Consider the following 27,478-nt stretch of genomic DNA (forward strand, 5'->3'; position numbering starts at 1 on the left):
AAATTGATAAATAAGGTAAGAATTCTATTTATCTGATGAGATCAACCAAGGTATGAGATAGGCAGTATATTATTGTTCTTAAATGAAAGCTGAATTTCCTTAAAATTTGGGAATATGGGAAAAGATAAATTTCATTGTTCCAATGGAAAGAAGCCCAAGAATCTCCACACCTAGTGATAAGTGTGAAACTTTGCATCAGATAAAAATTCATAGCGACAGTGTATGACTACATAATCAAATTTTACACTCAAACAAAAACCTGTAAGTTATAAGACCTCCAAGTTCTTATTCAGAACTCCCAAAAATGTAGGCAGCTTTCATCAAATATATTGACCATTAACTTACACTAAGACAGGGACAATAATGGATCTAGAATGAACCGTCTCAACTGGTTGTTCCTTTTTCTTTTTCTCATTGCTTCCTGTTTACTACTGGACATGATGAAAGCATAGTTACTCTCACTTAGATTTTCCGATAAAAAAAACCTCAAACTTACTTCAGAAGTTCAGGTATGAACAGCCAGGCATTTGTTTGTTCCGTTCATTTGCAAAGTTTTATTGGTACAATCACAAGTTATTATCTTGATCTAATGGACACTGGCTGACATAACAAATAATGCTTTTTACAGGACAAAAACACTGAAAGCGCTTACAGAATGCATCCAAGACTGGCATGCATCTAGGTGATTGCTGGACTTCCACCGTTCCGCCTAGACTATTGGACCAATTATTACTGCAAGAGACTTCAATCTCCTAGCTGAGAACTGAGGTGCACTATGTATAGATTACAGATGGTAAAGGCAATTTATAGCAAAAAGAAGCAAATTGTTTCTGTTACTGCTACTCAAGAAACGAGTCTGCCTGATAATATCCCCAACAAATTGCAAGATTAGGGTACCATTTCCCTCTTACCATATCAATCATGCATGACCTTAGATTGTCGCAGGTTTCAAATTTCCTAAGAGTAGAGCAACTCGCTCGCCAAGTTCAATTCAGTATCTCAAGGATTCAGTCATCAGAAGTTAACCATTCCAACTATATACGCATAATAGGATGCATGACCTAGCATAAACCAGTCAGTCTCTTCAGTGGACGCTGAATTGGACTGAGAGAGGCGATCATTCATTTCGATCAGCAAGTGATTTCTAAGATAGCATAAACCAAAACTGGATATATGAATTAAAGACATCACTTAATTTATTAATTTATTTATTTAAAAAAAAAACTTCTTGGGGCAGTAGAAGAAAATCAAGAGGGGAACCCTACCAGACTGCGCCTGGGACTCGGTGCGTTCGACTATCCACTCGGCGGCCTCCCGGAGCTTCCTCTCCGCCGCGCTTTCCTGCATGAAGAATCCGAGAAAAGGAGGAGAAGAGGAGGAAGAAGAGTCGGATCCGCCGGGTGAGCGGAGTAAGGGCTCGTCGGCGACTCCAATGGCCCTCTGGACCTCGGCGATGGTGGGTGGCTTCTGCTTGCGGGGCGGCGAGGCGTTGTTCTTTCGGGGAGGCCGCGTGGTCTTGTAGGAGAGAACGACGACCGGTAAAGAAGACAACGAAGGAGATCTTGCAACTGCGAAAACTTCCATGAGCCCTCCTCTCCTCCCTTCCGCTTCGTGCACTCGAGATTGCTCTCGGCTTCAGAGTTCGGATACGATACGGATATTAAAGTTGCATTTTTTTCCCCGAAGATATTTTTCCTTAATTCCTCTAATAATTTTAATATTATTAAGATATTATTTAAAATTTACAATTCTTCTTCACTTTGAAAATGAGTTCTTTTTAACTAATTACTGAATGTACAAACTTTTGAGATTCCAATAAAACTCTACCAAATCTACTAACATACTTTAAACTTTGTAATAAATATAACTAATCCTTCAATCTTATCTTCTGCAAAAAGGTGGAATCCGACACCTTAGTGGCCCCACACGATCGGTTCCACGACTATCTATGAGAAGGTAAATCGAAAAACTGCAGTTGATCACGACGCAAGAAGGTATTATTCGAACCCTTATCCTCTTCTACAAGTCTGCTGCATCGTAAACAACTCAACTATGTTCCAAGAGCAATCCTTCAATCTTATCTACAGCTTAACCAAGAGAAACAAATTCCTATAGTTCATCGATAATTGAAATAAGGGCAATGGTGATAACACTGCTTCTCGAAATGTCATAGCAAGAGAAGAAAGAACATCAAACTGACATGTGACTCTTTTCACCAAACTATTACAACCATACAGCAGAACTTATTATTAATCTAGATAGAGATCGTGTTCTAAGCCATTGATCTTCTAAACTAATTTTCTCCATGTCTTTGTATGAAACTGCAGGAACCAGTTGAAAGGAAGGAGAAAGGGCTTTCAGAAACTTCATATACTGAACGTGGGAATTCGTCGAGCCCCACGAAGTTGCATGCGTCGAAATTCATGGGTGAGAAATAGCCCTGGCAGTCATCAGCGCCCTTTATATCAAGACTCCGAGCATCATCATTTGGGGTGGTGCTCCCGGTGAAGTTGAAGCCCGCCATTCCGTTTGTTGATTCGCTGGCCGGAACTTGATCTGGTGCTCCTGAGACCTTGGAGTCGTCCATGGGAATGGCAGGGGTGTGACCTTGAAACAGTGCGACATGGCCAAACAACTTATCCTTCCTCGAAAAAGTAGTCCCGCAGGAGCAAATCCACTTGTCTCTGCCACAATGCTTCTCGTGCGTTTTCAGGTCTGCGATGACAGAGAATTTCTTCGTTTTGCATCGAGAACAGGTGTAACTCTTGTCGCAGTGGCTCCTCTTGTAGTGATTCTTCACGCACAGGATGGTCTTGAGAGGTTGGAACTTCTTGTGCTCTTTGTTCCTCTTGCAACCAACAAAAGGGCATGAATATCGCCTGATTATCGGAGGTTCCGAGCTTGCTTCCTTGCTGGGCTTCGCGAGAGCAGCTGGAGTTTTATACTCGTCGCCGTGTCCTCTCATATGCATCCTCAGGTTTGCATCTCGCTTGAACCCCTTTCCACATATCAAGCAGAAATGGGTATGTGGTGCCAGAATCTCCTCTTTCTCCAGTTGCAGCACCTCATAGGAACCAGGGGGGAGGTTCTCTCCGTCCATACCGTCGTCATAGTCCTTCGCATCATGGTCATCGATTGGCATAGAATCAGATAATTCAGCTCCCCCAGCATTATTCAAGCAGTTTATCAGCTCATCTCCCTCACCGGCACAAGCATCTAAATCATTTATCAGCTCATCGTACTCCGAAGATTTAGCAACCTCTGGAGGCAAGATCTCAATTGGTTTCTGACCAGCACACGAAGACAGGTTAGCGTTCGTGCCCACGGCACTGCTTGGTTGCTGACCAACAGCAGGATCAGTCGAGAGAAGTGCATTTTTAATATTGGGAAGAAGAGTGCCAGCCGTAGAGATCAATTGAATTATGATGTAAGTCAGATCTGCTGTGACAAGTTGTTGTTGTGCTGCTAACTCATTACCTCTATCAACTGCATGATCTTCCTGGCTGATTATCGAACGCACTATATCCTGTACTTGGTGGATCTTTTGTTCGAGGAATGAGAGATTGCTCAGCATAAGTCTAGGGTTCCAATCGATGGCCGAGGAAAGTCCAAGATGATTTTTGATTTTTGTCTCTCTTTCTGGAGCATAAAAACAGCGAGATTGGCTTACTAATTGTGGAGATACTTCAGACATGGATTGATCCTGTCCGACACCGTAGCCCAAACTTGCAGAATCAAATCGGATGAACTGTATGTCTGGCTTGAGATTTTTTGAAATATCATTCGCCATCGTGGAGGAAGCTTTCGATGATGTTTCAGGAGGTTTTCTCAGCTTAAGATCCATCTTAGTTCTTTGCTCTACAAATGCAAGTATTTCATGCCCTATTCTCCTTCTTTCAAAAAAGAATTTGTTCAGTCATTGAACACTTGACGGACCATGGAGAATCATGCCTTGCGATCAGTTGCCGAGCAAAACTGAAAAACCCCAGAAAATGAAACCAATTAACCATTCAACAGAGTCAGATAAGGAGACACGGATGAAGAGAAAACAGAAATTTCTCAGCGGCAATAATAAGAAATGGAACAGATTCACAGAAGGTGATCGGTTGTGAAAGGAAGAAAAAGTAAAAGTTATTGATGATAAAAGATAGTGATCTAATTTGTTACAGACAAAAATCAGTTACACAAGCATGAGCTGAAGGAAACAAGTTTTGGATGCCATGTCCCTGTAAATCATAGAGCAGTTTAATCTACACTATTCTGAAGGAGAAAGAGGGTAAAACAATTTCTCAGATATAGCACAAGTTCAAATCATACAAGCTCACAACGAGAAACAGGATCGAAATTTCAAAGGAGCAGACGTTTAGTTTCAGAAGAAAATGGTGATCTGAACCAACATATCCCAATAACATGCAAGATCTACAGCGCAAGATAACAAATCTTATGAACGAATAGAGATAAGAATATTTATTAGAGAATCAATCTTACAGAATTCACCATATTCAAGTCGAGAGAGAGAGAGAGAAAAAAAGATCATCATCCGTCAAGAGAAGGGGAAAATCCGAGACTGATCCCAAATCTGCAAGTTTACTATGATACAGCAGCAGCCCAAGTCGAAAAGATCGCACATCTAACGATTAATCACCGAAAATTTAAATTCTGAACAAGAACAGCCCTAAAAATCCCCCTTTCCCCACTGATTCATCCACAACCCCCCAAAATCGAGAAAGAGAAGTGCTTACAAACAGATCGACCGAACTTCGAGCAGCAAGTCAAGCTGACTTCCCCCTCCACTGTGCGACTCCTCACCTGCGGTCCATTTCCGGCGTCATGAACCTGTTTAATCCATCCATATCCTGATCCAGCTCGACCTCCTCGTCCATAGAACTCTCGCTCTCTATCTCTCTCACGGCACTCTCTGGTTGACCCCCGCTGGTTCGTTCACCACAAAAGAAAGAATATATAAATCGAGAAAAGGCGTTCCTGGCGTACCTTCTCCTCATTGTACTTTAACCTGCACCGAAACTAAATGCGAAAGCGAAGCAAGAGCAGATCATCGATCATTCATCCGCGCGATCTTCAGCGAAGGAACCGGATAACGAATAAGATCACTGGAGGAATAACAATGGAAGGAGGAAGGCAGGCAGGCGGAATTGACGGGGAAGAGGTGACGTAAGCGATGAGGCGGTGAGCGGATTCCGACAAAGGCGCGGGCCAAGCGGTCGGATCACCACCCACCACAATACTCTAATAAAGGTGGTAACTTGAAGAAGCAAAGGACCACTCTTCTTCTTCTTCCTCCTCCTCCTCCTCCTCCTCCACAGTGATTGATGGATCCCCTGCTGTTTGTGATTAATCAATCCAGTGCCAACTCCTTGGAGTTATCTGTGATTCGTGAACCGAAAAGTGAATTAAGAAAAATTGCTTTGAAAACTTGAAATTGAAAGATCCATTCACTGCAGTTCCAAAGGTCGTCTCTTTCATGGTTAGCATACCAATTTGCTCTCGTATCCGAGTTGATTGGTTAGCTTTTTAGTGTCTGCACATGGACTAATTTTGTCATTCTCCAGAACTAAAAAATAATGTGAAAATCAAACAGAGAGAAAAAAAAACAAAAGCAAACCTTTTGTCTACAATTATTGATCTCTATCAGCAACAATAACTTATTGATTCACTGAACCATTATCAGTCAAGTCACAGAGATAAATTATCAGAACTTGCTTGAGCTTATAGATTGGTTTCCCTCACTTGATCATCTTGCCTCTCAGTTTCACTCAAGTTAGCATAAATTCAGAACAGTAGATATGGCAATTGATCACTACAGACAAATATTTCAAGTTGTACAAAACGATGAAATAGCTAGAGCTAGCCTTAGAGATAAGACAGGCCATTCTACAATATTGTGTCGGTGGAGGCTGCCCTATGATGACTGATTAGTAGCTAAAATTATCTCATCAATCGTAACATCATAAGTCATCACTGTCAAGTAGAATATTGTGTGTGTGGTTGCAGCAGTGTGCATGCATTGATGAGCCAACATAGCAACCTGCCACCAATTAAATTAAACCCCTTGATGCTTTGAATCTAGCAAGTGGAACAACAATAATTTTCTTCTGAAACATTTAAACTAATCAATATGGACCAAAAGGAGCAGGTTTTGCCAGTTTTCAGAGGTTAAATGAAGGTAGTAGCTCGTTGGTGAGGTCAACTTAGTTTCTCAATTTAAAAACTGCTTATAAAATGAAACTACATGAGCCTTGTTATAATTCAGTAGGTCAGAAGCTACACATGCAAACACCTCAAATTATTCTGGAATTGAAGTGCCAAAATGTGGTCCAGAGCAACTTTGGAATGAATGGATAAACTTGCATGGCAAAGCAACAAGATGATATTCGCATGAACAGCTTGATCCTATTCTGAATCCACGAATCGAACTGAGGAAAGGAAAGGAAATGGAGAACCTGTGGAAGGGGTTTTCTTTATAGACTTTCTTGCTTAAATTTCTGGAAGAAATTGAGATGTGTCAGTGTACACCGCTTCCTACTTTGCTTGAGATTACTAAAGCAAATTCTATCTAAATAGTAAATGGTTTTATGGTGAAGTCTTTCCTTTACCCATCGATTCCCCCACCAATGAAACCCTATGTTTTAAATTCTAAACCCTACAACTACACAATTGTAATAGTTATGATCTCTATACAATTGTAATAATTATAATTTCACAATTATTAGAACTATATAAAAATTATAATTAATTTTATTATAATATAATATTAATTAGTATTGTTAAAAAATAAAATATTTATATTATAGTAGTTATAATTTATAATTATTATAATATAATATTAATTGATATTAATAAAAAATATATTTTATAACAACTATAAACTATCATACTAGTATCATTAATATTGATCAAAATTAAAATATCTATAGTATATACTAAATGAGAATATTTTTAAAAATAAAAATGAATGGAACGTTACTATAATAATAAATAAATAAATACATCCATTTCAATAAAGAAAAACATCCTTCTAATTTTTTACCTTTATTTTTTGATATATCTATATATATTTTTAATTCTAATAAATCTGTCAAAATCAAAAACTTAAATTATCATTTATTACGAATCAAACTTTGTTGAAAGACATACACAACCACTTTGCAAATCGACATCTTTCGGAGAAAAATTTGCAGCCACAGGTATTTGACAGCACTTTTCTAAGTAAATAATAATAATAAAAATAATAAAATATACTTTGATAATTCTCGATTACGAAGAACGGTTCCTGATGAAAGATTCAAGTATTAAAAAAATTCAAGAAGTCAATTGCAAAACTGAAGAATCCAAACTAGAATAATGCAAAGTTGCAAACTTGCGCCTTTCCAAGCTCACAAGTCACAAGAGGTAAGTAAATTAACACTCTTCTGAGGTAACATCGCAAATGAGGCTTTATCAAAACATAGCACTGGCCAAAACAATGAGAGCAAATGAGAAACATGTAAGCATTGTGCAACTAGTAAGTATCTTCCTCAAGAAACATGAACCAGTTTAGCATTGCCAATGGAACAATTAAGACTACACAATCATTTCCACACATCACAACACTTGTGCGCCCTTTGTATCGAGCACGAGGTTATTAGATTTTTATATGAAACTCAAGTCTCTTATGCACTAACCATTTCTTCGTTTACTAGAGTTCACATCTACCTGCCCCATGCGAGTCCAGCAGCACCAGCAGAGGTGCCGGATCCCCCCATGAGGTGCAGAGTCTCATCTGGCATAACCTGAAGAACACCGGGTTGCTCTGCACAATTCAATTTAATGGAGAGAAAATTTGGTAAAATAGACTACACCAGTTGATTTTAACAGTAAAAAAAAATCATAAAACTCGACTAGAAAAGCACAGAGCAGCGGTTATTTGTCTAACAAATGCAAACAAACAGAAGCTTAAAAATCTTTCTGTTTGCTTTAGTTTCGTTTGTTTAATTAGAAAATAAACAAATTGAAGAAGAGGAATTATGCATTTTGAATTTTCTGGTTCGGCCAAAACAAATGAGAGCTAATTGCTACTGCATAAATTGATAATAATTGTGTGTTAAACATCAACCAAACCAATAAGTTCTTGATTCTCTTGGGATCCAACTGGAATTTTAGGAAAAATTGCAATTGAAACCTAAATATTAAATGGATGGAATCGGTTAAACAAGTTGAACGTAGCTTATTCACATCACATTAGCTTGCAGATGTGAAGATCTTGAGATCGATCAAGTGATGGGATCAGAATAGGCCAAGCAGAGTCAATATTACCTTAGTGTTTTCTGATTGCTTGATGCCTATTTGAATTTGCTAGTAAATTTTACCTTCTAATCTACATGCATAACTAGCAAGATTTGGAGTTCAAAGCAATCAAAAAATTATCTTTTAGAACAAGAAAAAAAAACAGATATGGATGCCAGGGAAAGGCTGACGTTTTTGAATTTAGGGAAAGGATTACACTTTTCCTTCTAATCTAGATCCATAATAGTAAGATTTTGAGTTCAACATCGCAACAAACTATTCGAAATGAAATCTTTGAGAACGGGAAAAAGATGAGACCAATATGATTTATTCTTCATGCAAAGAAGATAAGAAACAACAAATAATCCAGCCGAACTCACTCGCTAATTCCTCGACCTGTGACTTGGTCAGCTTCGCCGAGAATCCACTCGCTGCATGCGTGTAATGATAAATCAGGGATTCCTTGGAGGCTTCCTCGCTGCGAGAGAAATAAAATCAGACTTTTACCTAAAGAAAACCTAATCTTCAAACGCATACCAGGAAACTGAGATTTCCGCAGCAAAAATAGGAAATCATAACCCTAGCGAGCAAATCGACAGACCTGCCGAGAACGGCGGCGAGGGTTCGGATGTGGAAGGCCTCGGGTTCCTCAACCTCGGGCTTTCTTACGAAGACGATATGGACGGTAGCCTCCTCCGGCTCCGGGAGCTTCGTGGTTGCATCGGCCATGGCGGAGGGCGAGACAGGGAGAAAGGAGGGGACAACTAGCACAGCGAGGGAAAGGAGGGCAAGTATGGAGAGAAGGGATCGGAACGAGGACACGGTCATCGTCGCCGGAGGAAGTGGGTTTATATAAACCGCTGGCCTCGAGTCGATCTCTTCGGCGTTAAGAAACGAAGGCAAATTTGGAATGCGATGATGCTACGTTTTCAGAGGGCTGAAATTGTCCCACCAAGGCAAGACCATCAAAATTCATTCCACGATATTCATTGACTTGAGCGAGAGGTAGAATTAATAAAAGTTTGAGGGCCAATTCAGAAATTTACCTTCCTTAATATTGTTTAGCAATTAACCTTCCTTAATATTACAATGGCGATTAAATATTATTTATTAACTCACCTTCCTTCCAAGCTGCCTTTAGATCTTTCCAGAGCCACCCACCATCAAGAAAATCCCTAGCTTTGGAGGAATAGGTACCGTGGAAAATTCAGCATGATCTTATCAATTTCATGAGAAACCCAGGAAGTCAGAACATAAACCATTGAGGGATATAATGCAATAGATGTAAGAGAACTAGGAGAGACCCAATAATCCTTATCAGGTTTACGCAAGTATGATCGAAACCCCATATATTTCAAAGGCAAGTCCGAATAAGAATACCTAAAAAGAAAAATATATATATGAGATCCATATTCATTTTAAGACCACTATCAGTAGCAAAAGCTTCAAGACGGGTCTTTGACATTATCATCATCAGCTTGACTGAAAAGAAGCATATGATTAGCTTGACATTACTAGTGATAATGATATTGATTCTTCTTCTCGCAGCTAGTTTGTCTAGAAATATAGTTTAGCACAAAGTTAATGATTCTTCCAACTAGATATACATGCATGCCTACATAAGTGTGAGCTTTGATATAAATATTATGATGAAACTCAATCAACTGTAATTAGAGACAGATGAGTTGGATTTTGACATATATATGGAAAATAGAAGATCAGAAGGTGAGAATTTTATATATTATTCTTTTCTTACAAAATTTCCTAATTTAATAGCATATTTAATTTACATAGATTATCTTTGATAATATCATATATGTTGCAAGGATGGAAAAGACTTTACTTGCCAAAAGAGCTGAACTGCACATTATCTGGAAAGTCAAATTGAGAGCTTAGTCGCATGTATATCTACATATCCTAGCAGTTGAAAAACTGCAGCTGAATTTACAAAAATGGTTCTAGAATTGATACTATAGAATAAATTAGCACCAGCAGCTCTCAATAAGATTGAATAAATACTGATCACATGGAACAGCTGCTGCTATAGATAATACCTAAACTAGCAACCTTTTATATTCAGGAAAGTTAAATCAGATTTGTATTTCCAATGACCTACTCAAACCAACCTAGGTCAATTTGATAAAACTCTGAGATAAGTAGTTCCTCTGTCCACTGATTCTCTAGTGTATAATTAGCACGTTCCATGGTATTAACAAGAAGAGGTCAACTAAATGTAGGGTTCCTCATTTTCTGAACTGCCCTATTCATGTAATAGTCTTCTGCATTAGTTTGCATGTATATTTGTGCAATAATTTGATGGAACTTGAGAAATATAAGACGGAAAATTTGATTCTTAGAGATGTATAAGGGAGAAGGTACACATGTTTTAGAAGGATACTTCAATAAGGATAGCCTATATTTTTCTCCAGTAATATCTTAATGAAGCCTAGTTATGTGTTAAGCCCATTTCTTGGTCTTTTCAGCCCACCCAAGAGTTACTCTTGTTCATCAAGAGCCTCTTTGGTGAACTGGCTTCATACAACACTAGAGAACAATAAAATAATGTAACTATCACCCAGCATATAATTTGGGCTATTTGGGGAGATTATGAAATTATTATGCTTATATTGATAAGTGGTGGAAATTGTGACCAAAGAGAAATTTAAAAACTGAGGGGGAAAATTATGTTTAATGTTGATCAAAAGAGCAATGAATTATGGACCAAATAAAGTGTACAATCTATATATCTTTTATGTTATTACACTTTGTCATGAAGCATAAAACCACCTAGGGACACCATCCAAAATTTCCCACTTTTATAAAGAGAGAGGAAGCCTCCTTTTTCTTTGTTGAACTCGCAATAGTAAACTCAAAAAGAGCACACTCATTTTGGATAGAGGCAGGCAATTTGTCAACTTTGCATCTATTCCCGATCTACCTTAAACCATATCATAACATGAAACACGTCAGTTATTATGTATCATCAAAGTCTTTGATGTCTACTAAATTCTTTTATATATGTTATCCTTCGCCATTTTAATATTCATCTCCCACTTGGAGTTCCACTGCAACAGAGCCATGCACAAAGGCATAGCGTGACAAAGTACCAAAGTAAAAAATGTTGACCTAAACAGAAACAGAAATTGCCATCCCTATCTGTCATCAATCAGCTGGCCTTACCTCCAACTTAGTTTATAGGTATCACAGTCAGAGAGTAACTCCAACTTTGACCTTCTCACAATTTTTTTTATGGGGTGCGATATGCCTACTGCATACATACACCCAGCTGGCAGAATTACCCAGCGTCAAACAAATTATAACTTGAGAACTGTTTTTTTTATTATTTTGATGGGTGAGGTGTTGGCGACTTGCCTAACAATATCTATGCATGTGCTATTTTCTAGTACAACTAAGTTTGCTTATGCAATTAGAAAGTAGATGGCAAAGTATATCCAATTAAATTATCATTGAAGAGTCTAATAAAAACATGAGTGCTAGATAGTTGTCTCACCTTCTTTGCTCACCTCTTCATCTTCAAGCCTAATTAAGATTATTAAGAATATAAATATATAAGTAGTCTAGTTTCGAGGATAAATGGTTAGCCTGATATATATATATATATATATATATATATGGAAGTGTAAGTCTATGTCTTAGTGAAGGCAGAGTCTAAATCCAAGATCTACACAACAATTTCTAAGTTCTTTATCAACTCAGTTGGAAATTCAGGTCTGATCTATGGATATAAATAATCGCAACTCAACCATATTCCTTGAATGTTTGAATTCTTCAGAGTAATCAAGGAGAAAATGTTTTCTTACCTCAGAATTGAGTCTGATTGTCACAACTTAACAAAGGTTACTACTTTATATATAGTTGTTTGGTTGACAACTTCACATGTTATCAACCAGCCTACTCATATAAATGAATCATAATATTGAGATTGGTTGTCGTTCTATTGACAACATCCTCACATGGGCACATTTAATGTTGGTAAGATTGAACCGAGAATGACCCAGGCCACCTTAAATGGTTCTCAGTTTCTCCATTGCCAATGACTCATAATCCAGCTGACCTGAAGCCTAAGTTCAAGTCAACTATCATTCCAACATTTGACTTCTGGTTTAACTAGTTGGTTGGATCCAATTTTAAAAATTAAAACTGACATCCACGATCCATTCATCTTCAGCTAGTCCATCTGGTCTCTGGTTCTAATTTAACCTGTGGTCTGGCCTAGTTTGAAAAGATTGCCATTGTTGAGTTTCATTCTCCATCTTTTTTTCGGTTTAGTTCTCCATCCATTTTTGATCAAACTAAATCACAGCATATTTATAAAATCTATTTTGTAACCTAGCTTACATTCTCAGGCTCAAAACTCAATAAAATTATTATTAATATTAGCTATAACAGAAGCAAAATTTTTTAATTTTTGTGTAATTATTATAACCATTTTTTATATTTATAGCATGTTAAGCTGTTGTTGAACTATAGTTTTATACATATATTATCTTTCATTACAAAATAGATATAATACTAAAAGATCTTCCTGCATTATGCATAGTGTAAAAATAAAAAATAAAAAATTGAAACATAGAAAAACACTGAATTAAGATAGAATATAGGAATTAGATTGATAAAAGTTGAAGAATAAATTGAAATTTCTTATTGAGTTAGCAGAGGTTTAGAGGTTGACATATCACGATATCAAGTTTATTTATTTTTCTAAATCTTATAAATTAAATTTTATCACTAAATGCCGTAATATGATATTTATTTTAGAGGATAACATGCTACCTATACTCTGAAAGAATATAATATGTATATTTTGAATATTTAAACTAATTATCGCATATTTAAATCAAATTATAAATCTATATTTTTTAGTCATCTAAAAGTACTTTTCAGAATTTTTCCTAAACCAATTTTCTAAAAAATATTATACTAAAGGAAACTATTTATATGAAATTAAATCAAACCTTGGGAGAGCGTAAGTGGGCCCCTATATCCATCCCTTGAAGTTGCTTTGCCTTTTGACCGTTGAATGCTGACGTCGAATCCCGGAGTATCTTTCCTTCTCTCTCCACGCTGTTATAAAGATGTTAGTTCAGAGAAGGAAAAAGGGAAAGGGAAAGGGGAAGGAAGGGAAGATATCAAAACGAATCAAATTAAATCAAAACAGATTTATAGATGGGGAGACGGAGAGAGAAGGGTGGGAGGTTAGAAGGTCTGGAGGTGAAGTTACCGACCTTCTTCCGCTGCCCGATATCGTTGGAGGTGATGCGGTCACCCGTCAGCCTGTGCACCGGCGTCACCTATGACCGCTCCTCCATCGAGAGCTGGCTCGATTCCGGCCACCGGACCTGCCCCGCCACTCGCCTCCCCCTTTCTTCCCCCGTTCACCTCGTTCCCAACCTCACCCTCCGACGCCTCATCCGCCTGTGGTCCTCCTCCTCCTCCTCTTCATCTTCCTCTCCGCCCCTCCTCCCAACCATGGCGCTCCCATCGCATCCCACCGCACCCTCCGCCGATGAAATCCTTCTTCATCTCCGATCCCTCTCCCTCTTCGACCCCCTCCCCCTTCTCCATCGCCTCTCCGCCTTCCTCTCCACCTCCCACGATTCTGACAACAACCGCCTCGCTTCCTCCCCCTTTCTCGCCCCTGCCCTCGTTTCCTTCCTCGCCGACAGTACCGCCGGATCCGAAGTGTCGCGGTTGGCCACCGAGATTCTCGCCTTGGTCCTGGGAATGGAATACATCGACGATCGCGGCAGGGAGCTCGTTATCGAGGCGCTCCTCGCCGACCTGGACGGCGCCGTAGCCGCCCTAATCGAAATCCTTCGGGGCGACGAGTCGCAACTTAGATCTCGAATCGATGCCGCCAAGGTTCTCGAGTCGATCCTCTCGTCCTCTTCCTGCGACGGGGATAAAGCGATCTCGATCGTGGAGAATCCATATCTATTTCCCGAGCTGGTCCGCCTCCTACTTCTCGACGACGCCGGCGGCGCGGTGGATCCGGAGGCCGCCGACTCTGGGCTGCGGTGCTTACTTGCGGCGACCAAGGGAAGGCACGCGCGGGCGCGGTTGGCGCGGGCAGGGGCAGTGCCGGCGCTGACGAGGATTCTGGTCGCCGCCGAGGTACCGGCCGAGGCAGCGGAGCTGGCGCTGCGGGCAATGGAGGCAGCCGCGGGCAGCGCAGAGGGACGGGCAGCGATCTGCGAAGAGGCGGAGGCGTGCGTGCGGGCGGTGATGGGCCGATTGATGAAGGTGAAGCGGGAGGGGAAGGAGGCGGCTGTGGCGGTGCTGTGGACGGCGTGCGTAGCCGAGGGGAACCGGAGGGCGAGGGAGGCGGTTGCGGGAGCCAAGGGCGGCGCGGTGAAGATACTGATGGTGATGCAAGGGGACTGCTCGCCGGCGGCAGCGAAGATGGCGGGGGAATTGCTGAGGATCTTCAAGGTGGACGCCAGGGGCTGCTGCGTTGGCTACCACACCGAGAGCACCCACATAATGCCTTACTAATAATGCTCTAACTTAATCTCAAGGCATGTTTTTGCAGCTAATTAGGTGATAATGATGCCTGTTTAGACATTAATCTAATTAATTTTGGGATTATGAAAATCACATAAAATAAAGGCCAAAGTGTTGTTTAATAAATTAACCAAAGTGCAATAGCTTGTTTTTCCGTGGTTTGTACTGAAGAAGTGTGCAAGAATTGCAACTTTATGATCATATAATTTTTATTTATTTATTCGTGTTTAAGTTTTATAATAAATTTATAAATATTTTTTTATAATATTAATAATATAATTTGAATATTCATTAGAATCTATTATTAATGCTACTAAATTATTTTGTAAATTTTATCAATTTATATTTTATACGTTATTCAATAAAATCATTATATTATAAATATTACTGTGATATTAAATTTTATTTTCATTACTATTGAATTATATTTTAAGTATGATTAAATTAAAACAAAAAATATTAATTGAAAATTAAAATTTATAGAAATTGGGAAGATAATTTTTTGCATCGTGATCTAAAAAGGTGGAAGAAATGTGAAGTTTTTAAAATATTCAATTTATGCCTCTTTACTTTTTGACCACTCTCCTTTTTCTTGGTCCCGTAGATCACTTTGTTCTTGAGTTTTGGAACTTAAAATTCTCAATTAATGTAAAAACTTTAAAAACAAAAACAAAATTGGGTTACAATTTTAATTTGAATTATTTTTTAATGTTCAAAATGAAAGTTAGTAATAAATAACTAAATAATTATTGAGGCAAAGACCAACATCTCGTCAGTGAAGAACCTTTATAAACCTTAACCTACGATTGCATATGCAAAGGCCTCAAAAGCCTTTCAGATCGAGAAAAAAGAAGTGCCACTCAAAGAAGAAAGAATGTATGTGTCTGCTTTATGTGTTGCATGAAAAAGGAGGTAGATATATATACCAACAAGGTGCTCTCTCTTTAAATTGTGTTCTAAGGTGCAACCTCATCAAGATTCATCTCGATCTCCAATGGAAGAAAGAACGTAAGAAAAAACAAACAAAGGCAAAAGAAAGATGCTCCGAAATCAATCCAAATGACCCTTTTGGAGAAGACAAAAATAGTCATGCAGGCATTACTATTGAGAATCGGACCGTCAAATAAGTTACAAATTACTTGTGTTACACCCACACTAAAAATACTACAACATTTTTATGGATCACTTATAAGGAAGAAAAAGAACAACTCACAATTTAACTTACAAATTTATTTTTTGATTGATGAATGAATGAATAAAACTACTAGCAGGGGAGAGTATTTATAGTACTTACCATCAATCTACACCGTTCAATAAAATAAATTCTAATCGTAGAAAAGTCTCATTCTTATCCATTGAATGAGAAAAATACTTTCTACCATACATTTATTCTTATCAAGTCGTCATCCATATCTATTAAATAGAAAAAATATTTCTATATATAAGATTAAAAAAATATTCTTATACATAAAATTTATATTATCCTGGATTGATCCTCAACCATCACCGAAAAGAAGAGTAAGAGAAACATACAATTTGTACTACGCGGAATGGGTGGTGGCCGACAAAGATGGACACGTAACGTAATTAAGATATTTTCGACAATTCTCTCCAATAAGATTTTTTCATGGAATAAATTAATAACACATCGTGGACTAGTCAACGCAGCAAAACAAAGATATTCAAAATTTTACAAGTCAATAACTCCCATCACCACCACCAACTCCTCGCGTCAACCGACGGCGGCGTACGGCGTACCTTCTCCTAACGCGCTTGCTTCGCGACTCGATTCATCTCCGGCAACCAAAGTCACGCACGGGCCACGGCCGCGGTTCTCAGAACCTTCCCGTTTCATCTGCTATATAAGAATCAAACGCATCGCTAATTAACCATCACCTTCTCTGTTTCTGCAATCGTACGTCGTCATGGCGGACGCGAAGCAACAAGTGCACCTGAACGGCGCCTATTACGGCCCTCCGGTGCCTCCACGACAGCATTCCTTCCGCAGCGTTGGCCGCTCTTCCCGCTGCTGCTGCAACCTTTTCAAGTTCTTCCTCTCCCTCGTCATCACCGTCGGCGTCGTCGTCCTCGTCCTCTGGCTCGTCTTCCGCCCCAACGAGCCCAGGGTCCGCGTTGACACCGCCTCTCTCGTCCGATTCGATCTCGACGGCTCCTCCAGTACCCTCTTCTACAATCTCTCCCTCGGTCTCACCGTCCGCAACCCCAACCGGCGGCTCTCCTTCTACTACGACCGCCTGGAGGCCCGCGCGGAGTACGACGGGAACCGCTTCGGCTTCTCCAGGCTGCCCACCTTCCACCAGGGACACAAGAACACCACAGTTATCGGCCCGATTCTGTTCGACAGCAGCCAACGCTTGTTCCGGGACTCCGTCGGCGAAACCTACCGGAGGGAGACGAGCGAGGGCTTCTACTACATCGACGTGAAGGTGCGGGCCAAGATGAGGGTCAAAGTTTGGATATTTAGGCTCCGGTACAACCGCCCCCACATTGACTGCACTCTGAAGTTGCCGGTGCCGGGCACCGGCGGCAACTTCGAGAGCACGGGCTGCGACGTGGACATCTTCTGATAGATTACATGCATCCTACATCTATATTTTGATCGATCGATCGATCGAGATCTTTACCGTTCAGTATGTCATTTCCCCCTGTTATTTTATTCGACACATATTTATAGTTATAAGAAATTTGTTTATGCATCATCGATGGTGATTACCATGGGAGCTACGTTTACATACTACTTGGAAAAATTTGGCCCTGATCGATATTTATCGAGCGTGGTGGCTCTCCCCAGGGCTCGTCATGGGCTCTGCTTTGGGCTACGATTGCTAAGTATTTGGTTCATGCAAAGTAACCGATCAGAGGCCTTTTGGGCCGACATATAACTGATCGTCGTTGGAGAAAGCGAGGGAAGACTCCATGATGAAAGCTGAGCTTCATCGGCTTCAATTCCCTCCTCGTTACCACCTCCTCCTCCTCCTTTTATCTTTACATCCATATGCATTCTCTTTTTGACCACCCTTTCCTTTGCTTTGCTTTGCTTTCCTTTCCTTTCTTCTCTGAGGAAGCCACCGCAGCAAATTTAAAGAGAGCAGCGAGCCCCAAGCGTTCAATTTCTCGGGCAAAGTATCAAGGAAAGAGAGGCAGCCCATCTCCTCGGATCCCTCAACTCCTCAATCACCTTTGAAATCATGAGATCGATCGATTGCTGCCTCTCTCTCTCACATCTCCATCCGTTTACGATTTTATTCCATCGAACACAATCATGACCTCCATTTGCAGAAAGAAAGAAGGAAAGGAAGAAAGCAAGAAAGAAAGATTCATTCTTAGGCTTCCCTTACTTCCATGCATCTGCATGGATTAGGAGGAGAAAGGAATTCAACGAGGAGGGAGGGAGGGAGGTTAATGGCTTCCCCTTTTATATATCTCAAAGCGCTGCTGCTACTGCAAAAGATTTTGTGGCGTGGAAACTTTGTCTCTCAGTCCCAGGATCGATATCATCATCCCCTTTTCCACAGGCCAATGCTACCTCTTCATCTCTAGTTTTTCTTTTCGTTGGTAGATTTCAGAATTAATCCAGATTAAAGCTTGCAAATCAAGTGTTAGTAAATACATTAAATATTTGTCTTCAGTTCATTTGATATCGGCATAAACTTAACAAACTTAAAGATGATTTACTAGTTATAGACTTGAAGATGATTTTACTGTGAAGGATGATAGATTGTTTGAGCTTATTAGTTATGGAAAAACTCACCTTGTTCAAGCTTTCATTAAGCTAGAAAGTTACCCTTAAATTTAGTTAAACATTGATGTAGTAGATGAAAAATATATTAGTTGCTCATTTTTACCTATTATAAACCTTAAATTCATAAAATATGACACACATAATTTTATAAATATGTACATAATTTTATATTCTTTATATCTTCATACAGAAAAGAAAAGAAAAGAAAATGAGATCTATAAGTTTGTGTATGCATTGTTCTATAAGTTCATGGTAATTTGATAAACCTTGTTTTATTTTGTCATGCTTAAAAAAAATGTTCAAACTTATTCATGATATGTATGTTTATGATGAGCAACATAAACTATTTCTTGTCAAATTAAGTTAGAAGTTGCTTATGAATCATCCAGAGTTCTAAAATGAACACAAGTACAAGGAGAAAAGCAAAAGTTTGTCTCTACTCGAGTTGCCAAACTAAGGTGCATATAGGGGATTACAGATTGGTACAAAAGAAAGAAAGAAAATCATAAGTTTGTTTTGCAATGTGTTAAATTTTTTCTTGTATATGAACTATGACAGTTAATCCAAAATGCATAATATCCATTCAAGTTCATATATGTGATTATTCCAATGCCCAAATATCTGCAATCAAGTGCCACAAATATGACACAGTTCATGTATATAATATTTTACTTACTCTTTTACTGTCTTTCAGTTAATATATATTAATGATTCTTTTCGTTTTAATTGCTTTTCAAATCTGGAAATGATTCGAATTAATTGGTCGAAACTGATCAGTCAAACCAGTAAAGTATCAGATATGCTAGACTACAAAACTGCAATCTGGGTGATCATAAAAATCACAAGCACAAAATGGAGGATGAAAAAAAAACTGATCAGATGAAGAAGTTGGTATTTAATTTGGAATGTGCCTGCAAACAAAGCAGTCATTGGAGACAACAGTCAAAAGGTAGATAAGAAAAAGGTGAGAAGAGGAGGCTAGTTTTTTAAAGGCAGTAGGCACCATTCACTTTGTAATTTGTATATTATATACTTGTGACTTTTTACCCTGTCGTTGCTGTTGCTGCTGTTTTTGTTTTTGTTTTCTTGCACAATCCAAGGAAGAGAATCCACTAAAACATTGTTAACTCCCCTTCCCCCATATCTCATTTCAGCTTTTAAGACCCTCCACAGGATACTCCCAAATCCCCTCTCATTTTAAGGCAGGCATCATTATATAAGATCTCACAATTCATTTCTGAAAGTATATTAATAGACTGTAAACCAAAGATCACACAGGACAGAGCACAAACACCTGCCTGCCTCAAGATTATCTTACTAGTAAGATTCCAAATCATCAACTTTGAGGCCTAAAGGCAATATGCTATCCTTAGTTGCGTTAGTCTTTTCACTTTCACTAGTTTCCAAAGATGAGAATGTTGAGTCTTGTACCCCAAAGTGGAGAAAAGTGATTCCTCTTCATCATTATGCATGAAAGTAGCTCCTTTTAATAATTGTTAGTGAAGATGTTGTACTGCTTTTGCCTTTCAAATTTAGCTCATCCTGCTAAAAGCTTTGCCATTATCTATATTGCTTGCTTCTTTTACATATCTGTATTGTCAAATAGCCCTACTGATGAATAAATTTGTAACATATTTTCTTAAGTTTTATCCCAAACTGCAGTTCTTAAGGGTAATTAAGTTTCTCTTTTTTAATTATACACTCTCCCTCAGTGGCTGGAAAGTTGAAGACATGATGAAAATTATTAAAGAGCATTATTGCTACTAGTTAAGCAAAAGTGATTTGAGCAGCACTCAAAGTGACAATGATTTAAGCATACACGATCCTTTTTGCTGTTCATTCTTTTAGTAACAAAATATTCTTTGACTTAAAGAAAATATCTTCTTTTTTTCTTCCTTCAGATATGGAGCTTAATGAACAAGCATAATATATGAACTACAAGACTGGCAAAAGCACAAGTTAACAATGTCTTTACCATGAATTTGCTAATATCTAATTCAGATGACAAAATTGTAAGATGAAGAATGAATATTTGGATTCTAACAAGCTGCAAATACACATGTTTCACTTCTGTGCATCCTAATTAACCCAGTCGCACCACCATGCCCACCCTGCCGTATCAACTCAACGAAATCAATTGTGTTCAGGGAGTTTGAAAAGGACTGTTCTATCAACAAGCTCAGAAAGCTCCACACCATCCAAATCACCAGGAGCAGAAAGATTCAGATCTAGAACAAAAGGATGGGTATCCTTGGCATCCTTCTTGTCGTCAAAATCGGATCCTGGCTTGGCTGTAGGAGTAGAGCATGCACTGGAACTAGAGTACTCAATGCTTTCACAGGTCAAGATGATGATAGCATCACTTACACTGATCTCCTCTCCGCTGGACCTCTTAATTCTTCCACTTCCTATCGCGTTCCTAATACCTTCTTGCGTTTGGTGTTCCACTTGCTCCATGTCTTCCATCAAGATAACACTGTGAGGATTATCTCTGATTGCTTCGGCAAACCTTTCAGTGTAGCCATGGCTTGCTTCGGAGCTAATCGAGATGAAGTCGGTATAGGAACCAAAGACTAATCTGGCTATCTCCATGGCGATCTTAACTTTGCCTTCGAAATCGCTACCCTGGAAGAGCAACCATGTCTCTTGCTTGGCCTCCTCTGGTTCCGATCTCTCGCTCCTTCTTCGCATGCCCGATCTGCATTGAAGAATGGTGCTTGCAATGTCAGAGATGATGTGCTTCTGCCATGGGACTTGCTCCTCCAATGCACTGCATAGAGTCTTGAGATTCTTAGCACTGAGCTCCTTGAACTTTGAGGTGTATTCAACTTCCATGGAGTCACTAGAGGAGCTCATGTTAACACAGAGTTTCTCACTATTGATGGAAGGCACTGGATCCTCATCCTGGTCCTTGTGAGTAGTTTCACTCGTCCAGAAATTGAATTCATGACAGGAATCTTTTTCCTTCTCTTGGATGGAAGATGATGGAAAACTCCATGAGAAATTGAGTGTTTTCTTGGGCTGATTTGAATTGCCTGAGCTGCTCCATTTGCATAGATCAGTGATCCGAGGAGAATCCTATGAAGATTGAAAGGTGATCATTCATAAATCGTCATGAACTGTTATGAGCTAGTACATGAAAGGAATTGCACAAGAGGCATGCATACATACAGTAGAGTCACTTGATATGCCTCCTTTTTCAAACTTTTGAAGCCATGAAGGTAGACAGCTCGAGGGGGGTCTTGGGCCATGCCCACCGTTAACACCAGTTCTTTGAGCTCCTTTAATTATGCTGCACCAATCAGCAGAGCCAAAGTTCTTGTTCCTCTCTCGAGCATCCAGTTGCCATGATGGATCCACTCCAAGCCCCTTTCCTCGGACATGTCTATCAACTCCAGTGCTAGAAAGACAGCAGATATCAATCAGATATCTCGACAAGGCGAATGGAAGAGATCTTTCGGAAGGTTACATCAACTAGTGACCTATTGCATCAGTGGCCAATCTAAACGTAAGCATACATTTCAAAGTGGAGTTTGAGAAAATGTACCTGTCAAAGCTGAGGCTCAGCTCCAAGCTTCCACCTGGAACAAACAATGGCTCGACATCAAGAACTCCTAAAGCATGAAGCCAAGAGATGGAATTTTGATGAGTGCGGTATGTTGCGATTCCCACGACCCAAATCTTGCCACCTTCGACACCATGAGAGACCAGCCTTCCGAGCTCCATGACTGCGTGCTCCATGGGGGAACACAAGCTCCCTTCTTTTTTATCAGTAATCTTGAATCCACTGAGATCTCCCAGGTAGATTACGCTGCTCCTTCCATTCACGAGGCAGCTCAGTTCCTTAGTCTTCTCCTCCACCTCTGCTCTCGACGAGCGCTCGAGAGAAGAGAGTGAGAGGTTTGTGAGCTGGAGGCTCCTCAGAGTATGAGGAACATCGCCACTCACGGCCCTCTCCATGACCCTTCTCATGACGACCTCGCAGGTGGCTAAATCGTCATTTTCAGCGACGATGACGAAGCCGCTCTGTTTGGCTTTCGCTAGTGACTCCATGACGGCGTCGACGTCGTTCTCTACCGCTCGAGCAGCGTCTAGGGACCTTGTTTTCTTGGGTAGCGGCGAGAGAGCGTAGGTATCTTCGGAAGTGGGAGAGATGGACTGCTCCACATTGCACTTGACTTGGGTGCTGGAGAAGCCGGCCTCCCGCATAACTCTGCTCACGCTGGGGTCATCCAAGATGGAGACGACGAGCTGGTGGAGCTCGACCTTGACGACGAGCAGCGGCTGCTGCTGGGCCTCGACGGAGCCGCGGCGCTGGTGAGCCTGGGCGCGCTTGAAGGCTGCGACGAGGGCGTTGGACAGGGCCGGGGGGCGGTGGAGGTGGTGGTGGTGGTGGGCATAGGCGCCAAGGAGGGAACAGGAGGCGGAGGAGGAAGGCGAGGCGGCGGCGGCGGCGGTGGGGAGGCGGTTGAGGGCGACGTTGAAGCAGAGCTCGAGGGCCTTACAGCGGAGCGGGTGGGAGTGGGAACGGAGGCAGGCAGGCGGAGCGGAGTAGACCTCCGGCGCCGGAGGAGTGAAGCATGACGCTGGCCACGTGGAGCGGAGTGACCTGTGCGTGGCCTCGCTGCTGCGCCAGGCCGACGGCTTGCCCCACCACGCTCGCTGCCTCCGGGCTCAGCGATTGTTGCACCGTGCTGCCTCCTCTCATTCTTCTCCTTAATTCTTCGTCGTCGTCTTCCACTTGTACAGCAAATTAAACCAATCCTCTCTCTCTCTATATATATATATATATGATGATGACGAAGAAGAAGAACAAGAAGAAGAAGAATTAATGGTGCAGAGATATGGAAGGGAACGAATGAGATTGCTGAGGCAGAGGAAGTGAGGAGGACTTTGTAGAGGTGCTTTTAGTTTTGGTCGAGCCGAACATCTGGATATGTGAGTGAGGGAGCGGAGGGAGGAGCTGCATGGCTGTTGCTGTCTCTGCTTTTGTTCGCTTTAATTTTACTTCTTTTTATTTTTTATTTTTTAAAAATCCTTTTGGAGATTTGAGAAATTCGGTTTCTTTTTGGGTTGGAGGAACGTGAGAGTTGATGATGGGACTGAGGGGTGCGTTAGCACATAGCCATTGCGATGGGATGGAAGAAGGGTGCTTTTCTTGCGAAGGAGGGAAAATGGAGGCCAAAGCGTTTGATCCTGTGGTGGAAAGTGGAGCAGGTGTAGTAAACAAGCACCACCAAGGACAACCCATACGTACCTCGAGCTAAACAGTGCAGCTCTAATGATGCATGTTTTTATCGATTTGACTCAATAATTCTCTCTTCGCTGAGAATTGCTTGCAGATCGTGATCACTGGAGGAGGAGGAGGAGGAAGAAGAAGAAGAAAAAGAGGAAAAGATGTCACTTGGGCCTGGACTTGTTCACAGTGAATGGGCTGCTGTGATGAGTCCAATGAACTCTCTACTCCGCCACTAAAAACTACTTGAATTGAAACACGTAAACAGATGTGTATATCATTATCATTCATTTAGAAACAGAATACAAAATAGAGAGATTCTCCTTATCCATCGATCTCTAAGCCCAAAGAAGAAGCAAGAGTAACAAGTAAATCCAGGAAAGCTTCAACTATGATCCCATGGTAACTCTTCTCGTTCATCTTCAAATACCAGCACAGCATCTCTTCTAACCACTGCACCTTCATTTCTCCATTTGCCATCACCACCTCTTCCATGGACAGCCTAAAATCCAAGTATGGATCCTCGGAATCCAATTCCGTGGCAAAGTTTCCCTTAAATTGTAGCCTCTCAATTTCGGCTGCCTCTTCCGCTAATGAACTCGCCCTGCCTGGTTCAAAGAACAAACGGTTGGATCCCTTTCCGTAAGCGACTGCCAGGACAGCAGCCTCCGCTGCTGCTGAGGATGTCTCCGACTCCGACGAGAAGCTCGTGCACTCTGCTTCAGATGAGCCCGAGAAGCATGGCTCACTTGAATCCAACTCATACAAGGCTTCATTGACATCGCACTGTTTGTCTTCCTTCCTAAATGAATCTGTCATTGGGTGCTTGCAAGAAGGCCAAAGCCAATTAGAAGTAAGAGGAGGAGAGACTGGTTTGTGCTCTCTTTTCTTGAAGAAGAGAGACGCGAAGACTACCTTTCTAGCCATTCCTTTTCTTTCCTATGTAGGACAAGAATGAACGATGGTGCTGAGGTAACTCTTGCCGAGGCTTTATTAGTGGGTGGCAGATCAGGTCGGCATCAGTTAGGTCGAGGAAGGTGGGAGGGAAATTAGGGGAGTGAAGAAAAACAATGAATGATCACTCAATTCGGGCAGGACGTGTACACATAAGAGAAAAGTGGTTGTGATTAGGAAATGTTTAGTTGTCGTTTAGGTTGCAGATCAATTCAACATTGTCTTTTAATCTCTTGGCTGTCATGTCTCAGGGTGTTCAGCTAATCATATTCTTTGTCCAACACTCGCAACGAAGCCACCACTTATAATTGAGTTTGAAGGACTTCTTGTCTTCTGTTCTGTAAACGTTTGTGCTAAACAGGAAATTATAGGTCCCGAGCAGGAATTATTGTATTGGTTTAGAGGACAACCATCAATTAATTAAGGTTATCGCAAGCAATTATAATGTCTCTGTCTAAGCAAAGGTACCTATCATGACAACCCGTGCTCCGTTGACAGAAATATGTTCGACTTCCAAACTAATATTAGGAACAATTGAAAGATCAAGAACAACTATAGGGAAACAGAAGGCATATTTGGGCTTTACTTGAGGTATTTAGTAATGGAACACGAGTGTTTTGAGCTTCTTCAATGGATAATTAAGTGTCCAATAATTTCATAATTACAGGTCTTAGTCGGGTTGTTTAGTTAGGGAACACAAAATCTCTGAAGACCTGGAATGCTGCTGCTGCTGCTGCGATTGTGTCAGATGTTCTGAAACACAAAATTTCCTGGCTTCTTAGTGTTCAATATTAAGCATGTTGTATTGAGACCAAGTCCTCCAGTAAGATATCCTCTTCGTCACTCACCAACTTCTCAATATTGTAGAGATCAGAAGCTTCACAGACTCTGCCTCATCTGTGAAACCAATACAAGTTGCCAGTTCCTTATTTTAACTATCTAATGCATTGTTGTTCTTCAAATCTCAGTATCCAAGGGCGGAGGATCTTTATCGAGCGGCCAAAGAGTTCTTCAGTCATAGCAAATATGAAAATTAATGAAAAAAAAACTCACCATTTACTTAGCAAAATAGTAGAACTTTTAATTTTCATGTGATTTAAAATAAAAAAAATGCTCAAAACAATTCTAGTATATCGATGCAATGGATCTTCGCCAATGATGGAGGCTTTTGCAAAGATAAATTCTTGCTCATATAAGAATATATGAAAGTCCCGAACTGATCTCATACGTGTCATTTTGTTTGGCACAAACTAAGTTTAGAAGATACGTCCAAGAAGAACCAATTTGATGCATTGCACTTGACAAACTATGCGTTAATTAATTGCTTCGTACAGAACGTCCCCAAGCAACCGCTAATCACTAAAAGGGAGAACCTTTCCAAGTGGAAAGCAGTCTCGCCTGCAAAACTGCGTCCGCATAAATATTCATGTCCTCATTCACTGTATCTGTTCGATTGTTCATCTTGAGTAGAGTACCGCCGCAATTAAGAAACATCGATCACTGGACTGGAATTTATATTTAATTTTTAATGCTAATTCCCACTTTTAATTTTTTCCCTCACTACAAACATTCTTAAATGTTTGAGATTTTCTCTTTCGTCGAGTAAACAAGGATCGCAGAGCCAGTGGCATGGAGCAGTACGTAGAATGTCATGGATGCGTGATGTCATGGATGCTCCTCCTCTTGCTCTCCCTGTTTCTTCCGGCGTGGCTCTGCCGGATAAAATACTTCTGCGCGTGGCTCGCCACCTGCGTCGGCGTCCTCGTCTTCACTGCCCACCGCGAGATGTTCCTCCAGTCTCCCTTACCATACTTCTCTAGCCCTTCCAAGAACAACCTGCCGTAATCCCAAATTAACCCGTGCATGAATTGTTACAGACCTTCCACTGATTGTCGTACCAATTGGAAAGCAATGGCCGCTCCGGCGGCTGATTAAGTAACTAATTAATTACTTACCGGTGCTCCTCCTCGGTCCACGGAACCCCTCGCTTCCGCTCCTCTCCTCTGTTCTTACCGGCCGGCTGCTGTCGCGACCCTCCCGCACCGTCGCCGTAGTCGCCTCCGTCGTCGTCGTCGTCGTCGTCCCAGCACGCCGGCATGTCCACCATCCCCCGGTCGATCAGTTGGCAGTCCCGGACCAGCGCCTGGTACCGCTCCCACACCTCCACCGCGCTCCGCCCCGGCACTTGCCTCGCGATGGCCGACCACCGGTCCGCCATCCCCTCCGGGAACACCACCAACGCCTGTTCGAACGCCTTGTCCTCCTCCCGCGTCCACGGTCGCGCCGCCGCCCCGATCCGCCGCGCGAAAATCCCCGCCAAGTCCCCTGCTTCGCTCATCTCCTCTGTTTTTGATCCCTCCGCCGCCCCAAGAAAGCGAAAGGTCACGATTCTCCTCGCTGCTCACAAGGACATGTATTTATAGATCGCGGTGGCAGGGATGGGCGGACACGTTTAACACCTTGGGCGACGGATAAGTTCAACAGCAGTGCGGCACGCGTGTCCGATCGCGTCGGACGATGATGCGAATCTAGATCTTAGGATTGACGGCTGGCACGTGAGGAATCCGGACGTCGGCCGTCGGCGTGAGGCGAAGTGGCGCACGAGTCTGACGTGGAACGGCCCTTTCCCCAGCCAAGTGGCGTGTCTATACAACCAACACGTGGTACGGAGTGCTGGCGGACGACGTGTGTCGGTGTATCAGTTTCCCTGCCGTCGA

General features: G+C 41.2%; 6 protein-coding genes and 1 pseudogene across 7 annotated transcripts; 2 read left to right on the forward strand and 5 right to left on the reverse strand.

Moving 5' to 3' along the window:
• Positions 1 to 2,126: 2,126 nt before the first annotated feature.
• LOC141837723 (zinc finger protein STOP1 homolog) lies at positions 2,127 to 4,933 on the reverse strand. 2 transcript variants are annotated; one of them, XM_074725100.1, is made up of 2 exons: positions 4,743 to 4,933; positions 2,127 to 3,975 (listed from the first exon to the last, which is right to left on the reverse strand). In XM_074725100.1, the coding sequence occupies exon 2, from the start codon at positions 3,842 to 3,844 to the stop codon at positions 2,294 to 2,296; it is 1,551 nt and encodes a 516-aa protein (XP_074581201.1). In that variant the 5' UTR covers positions 3,845 to 3,975; positions 4,743 to 4,933; the 3' UTR covers positions 2,127 to 2,293. The 2 variants fall into 2 exon arrangements, with proteins under 2 accessions (XP_074581201.1, XP_074581202.1); XM_074725101.1 differs by lacking the exon at positions 4,743 to 4,933 and adding an exon at positions 4,489 to 4,675.
• Positions 4,934 to 7,541: 2,608 nt separating this feature from the next.
• LOC141837725 (subtilisin-like protease SBT3.4) lies at positions 7,542 to 9,211 on the reverse strand. The gene is made up of 3 exons (XM_074725103.1): positions 8,885 to 9,211; positions 8,664 to 8,761; positions 7,542 to 7,810 (listed from the first exon to the last, which is right to left on the reverse strand). Exons 1-3 carry the CDS (start codon positions 9,109 to 9,111, stop codon positions 7,710 to 7,712), a joined length of 426 nt encoding a protein of 141 aa, XP_074581204.1. The 5' UTR covers positions 9,112 to 9,211; the 3' UTR covers positions 7,542 to 7,709.
• Positions 9,212 to 13,420: 4,209 nt separating this feature from the next.
• Positions 13,421 to 15,001, forward strand: LOC141837724 (U-box domain-containing protein 27-like). Its single transcript, XM_074725102.1, has one exon. It carries the CDS (start codon positions 13,471 to 13,473, stop codon positions 14,797 to 14,799), a length of 1,329 nt encoding a protein of 442 aa, XP_074581203.1. The 5' UTR covers positions 13,421 to 13,470; the 3' UTR covers positions 14,800 to 15,001.
• A 1,693-nt stretch (positions 15,002 to 16,694) lies between these two features.
• On the forward strand, positions 16,695 to 17,528 carry LOC141840340 (NDR1/HIN1-like protein 10). The gene has a single exon (XM_074728297.1). The coding sequence runs from the start codon at positions 16,734 to 16,736 to the stop codon at positions 17,394 to 17,396; it is 663 nt and encodes a 220-aa protein (XP_074584398.1). The 5' UTR covers positions 16,695 to 16,733; the 3' UTR covers positions 17,397 to 17,528.
• A 3,097-nt stretch (positions 17,529 to 20,625) lies between these two features.
• LOC141839660 (protein SMAX1-LIKE 3-like) lies at positions 20,626 to 23,279 on the reverse strand (annotated as a pseudogene).
• A 779-nt stretch (positions 23,280 to 24,058) lies between these two features.
• LOC141837604 (uncharacterized) lies at positions 24,059 to 24,749 on the reverse strand. The gene has a single exon (XM_074724982.1). The coding sequence runs from the start codon at positions 24,732 to 24,734 to the stop codon at positions 24,132 to 24,134; it is 603 nt and encodes a 200-aa protein (XP_074581083.1). The 5' UTR covers positions 24,735 to 24,749; the 3' UTR covers positions 24,059 to 24,131.
• A 1,513-nt stretch (positions 24,750 to 26,262) lies between these two features.
• On the reverse strand, positions 26,263 to 27,099 carry LOC141841718 (transcription factor DIVARICATA-like). The gene is made up of 2 exons (XM_074729902.1): positions 26,717 to 27,099; positions 26,263 to 26,597 (listed from the first exon to the last, which is right to left on the reverse strand). Exons 1-2 carry the CDS (start codon positions 27,097 to 27,099, stop codon positions 26,411 to 26,413), a joined length of 570 nt encoding a protein of 189 aa, XP_074586003.1. The 3' UTR covers positions 26,263 to 26,410.
• Positions 27,100 to 27,478: the final 379 nt, after the last annotated feature.

This window comes from Curcuma longa, chromosome 11 (genome assembly GCF_044706935.1).
Source record: "Curcuma longa cultivar G26 ecotype Majalengka, Jawa Barat chromosome 11, ITB_CL_G26_1.1, whole genome shotgun sequence".
NCBI classification, from domain to species: Eukaryota; Viridiplantae; Streptophyta; class Magnoliopsida; order Zingiberales; family Zingiberaceae; genus Curcuma; species Curcuma longa.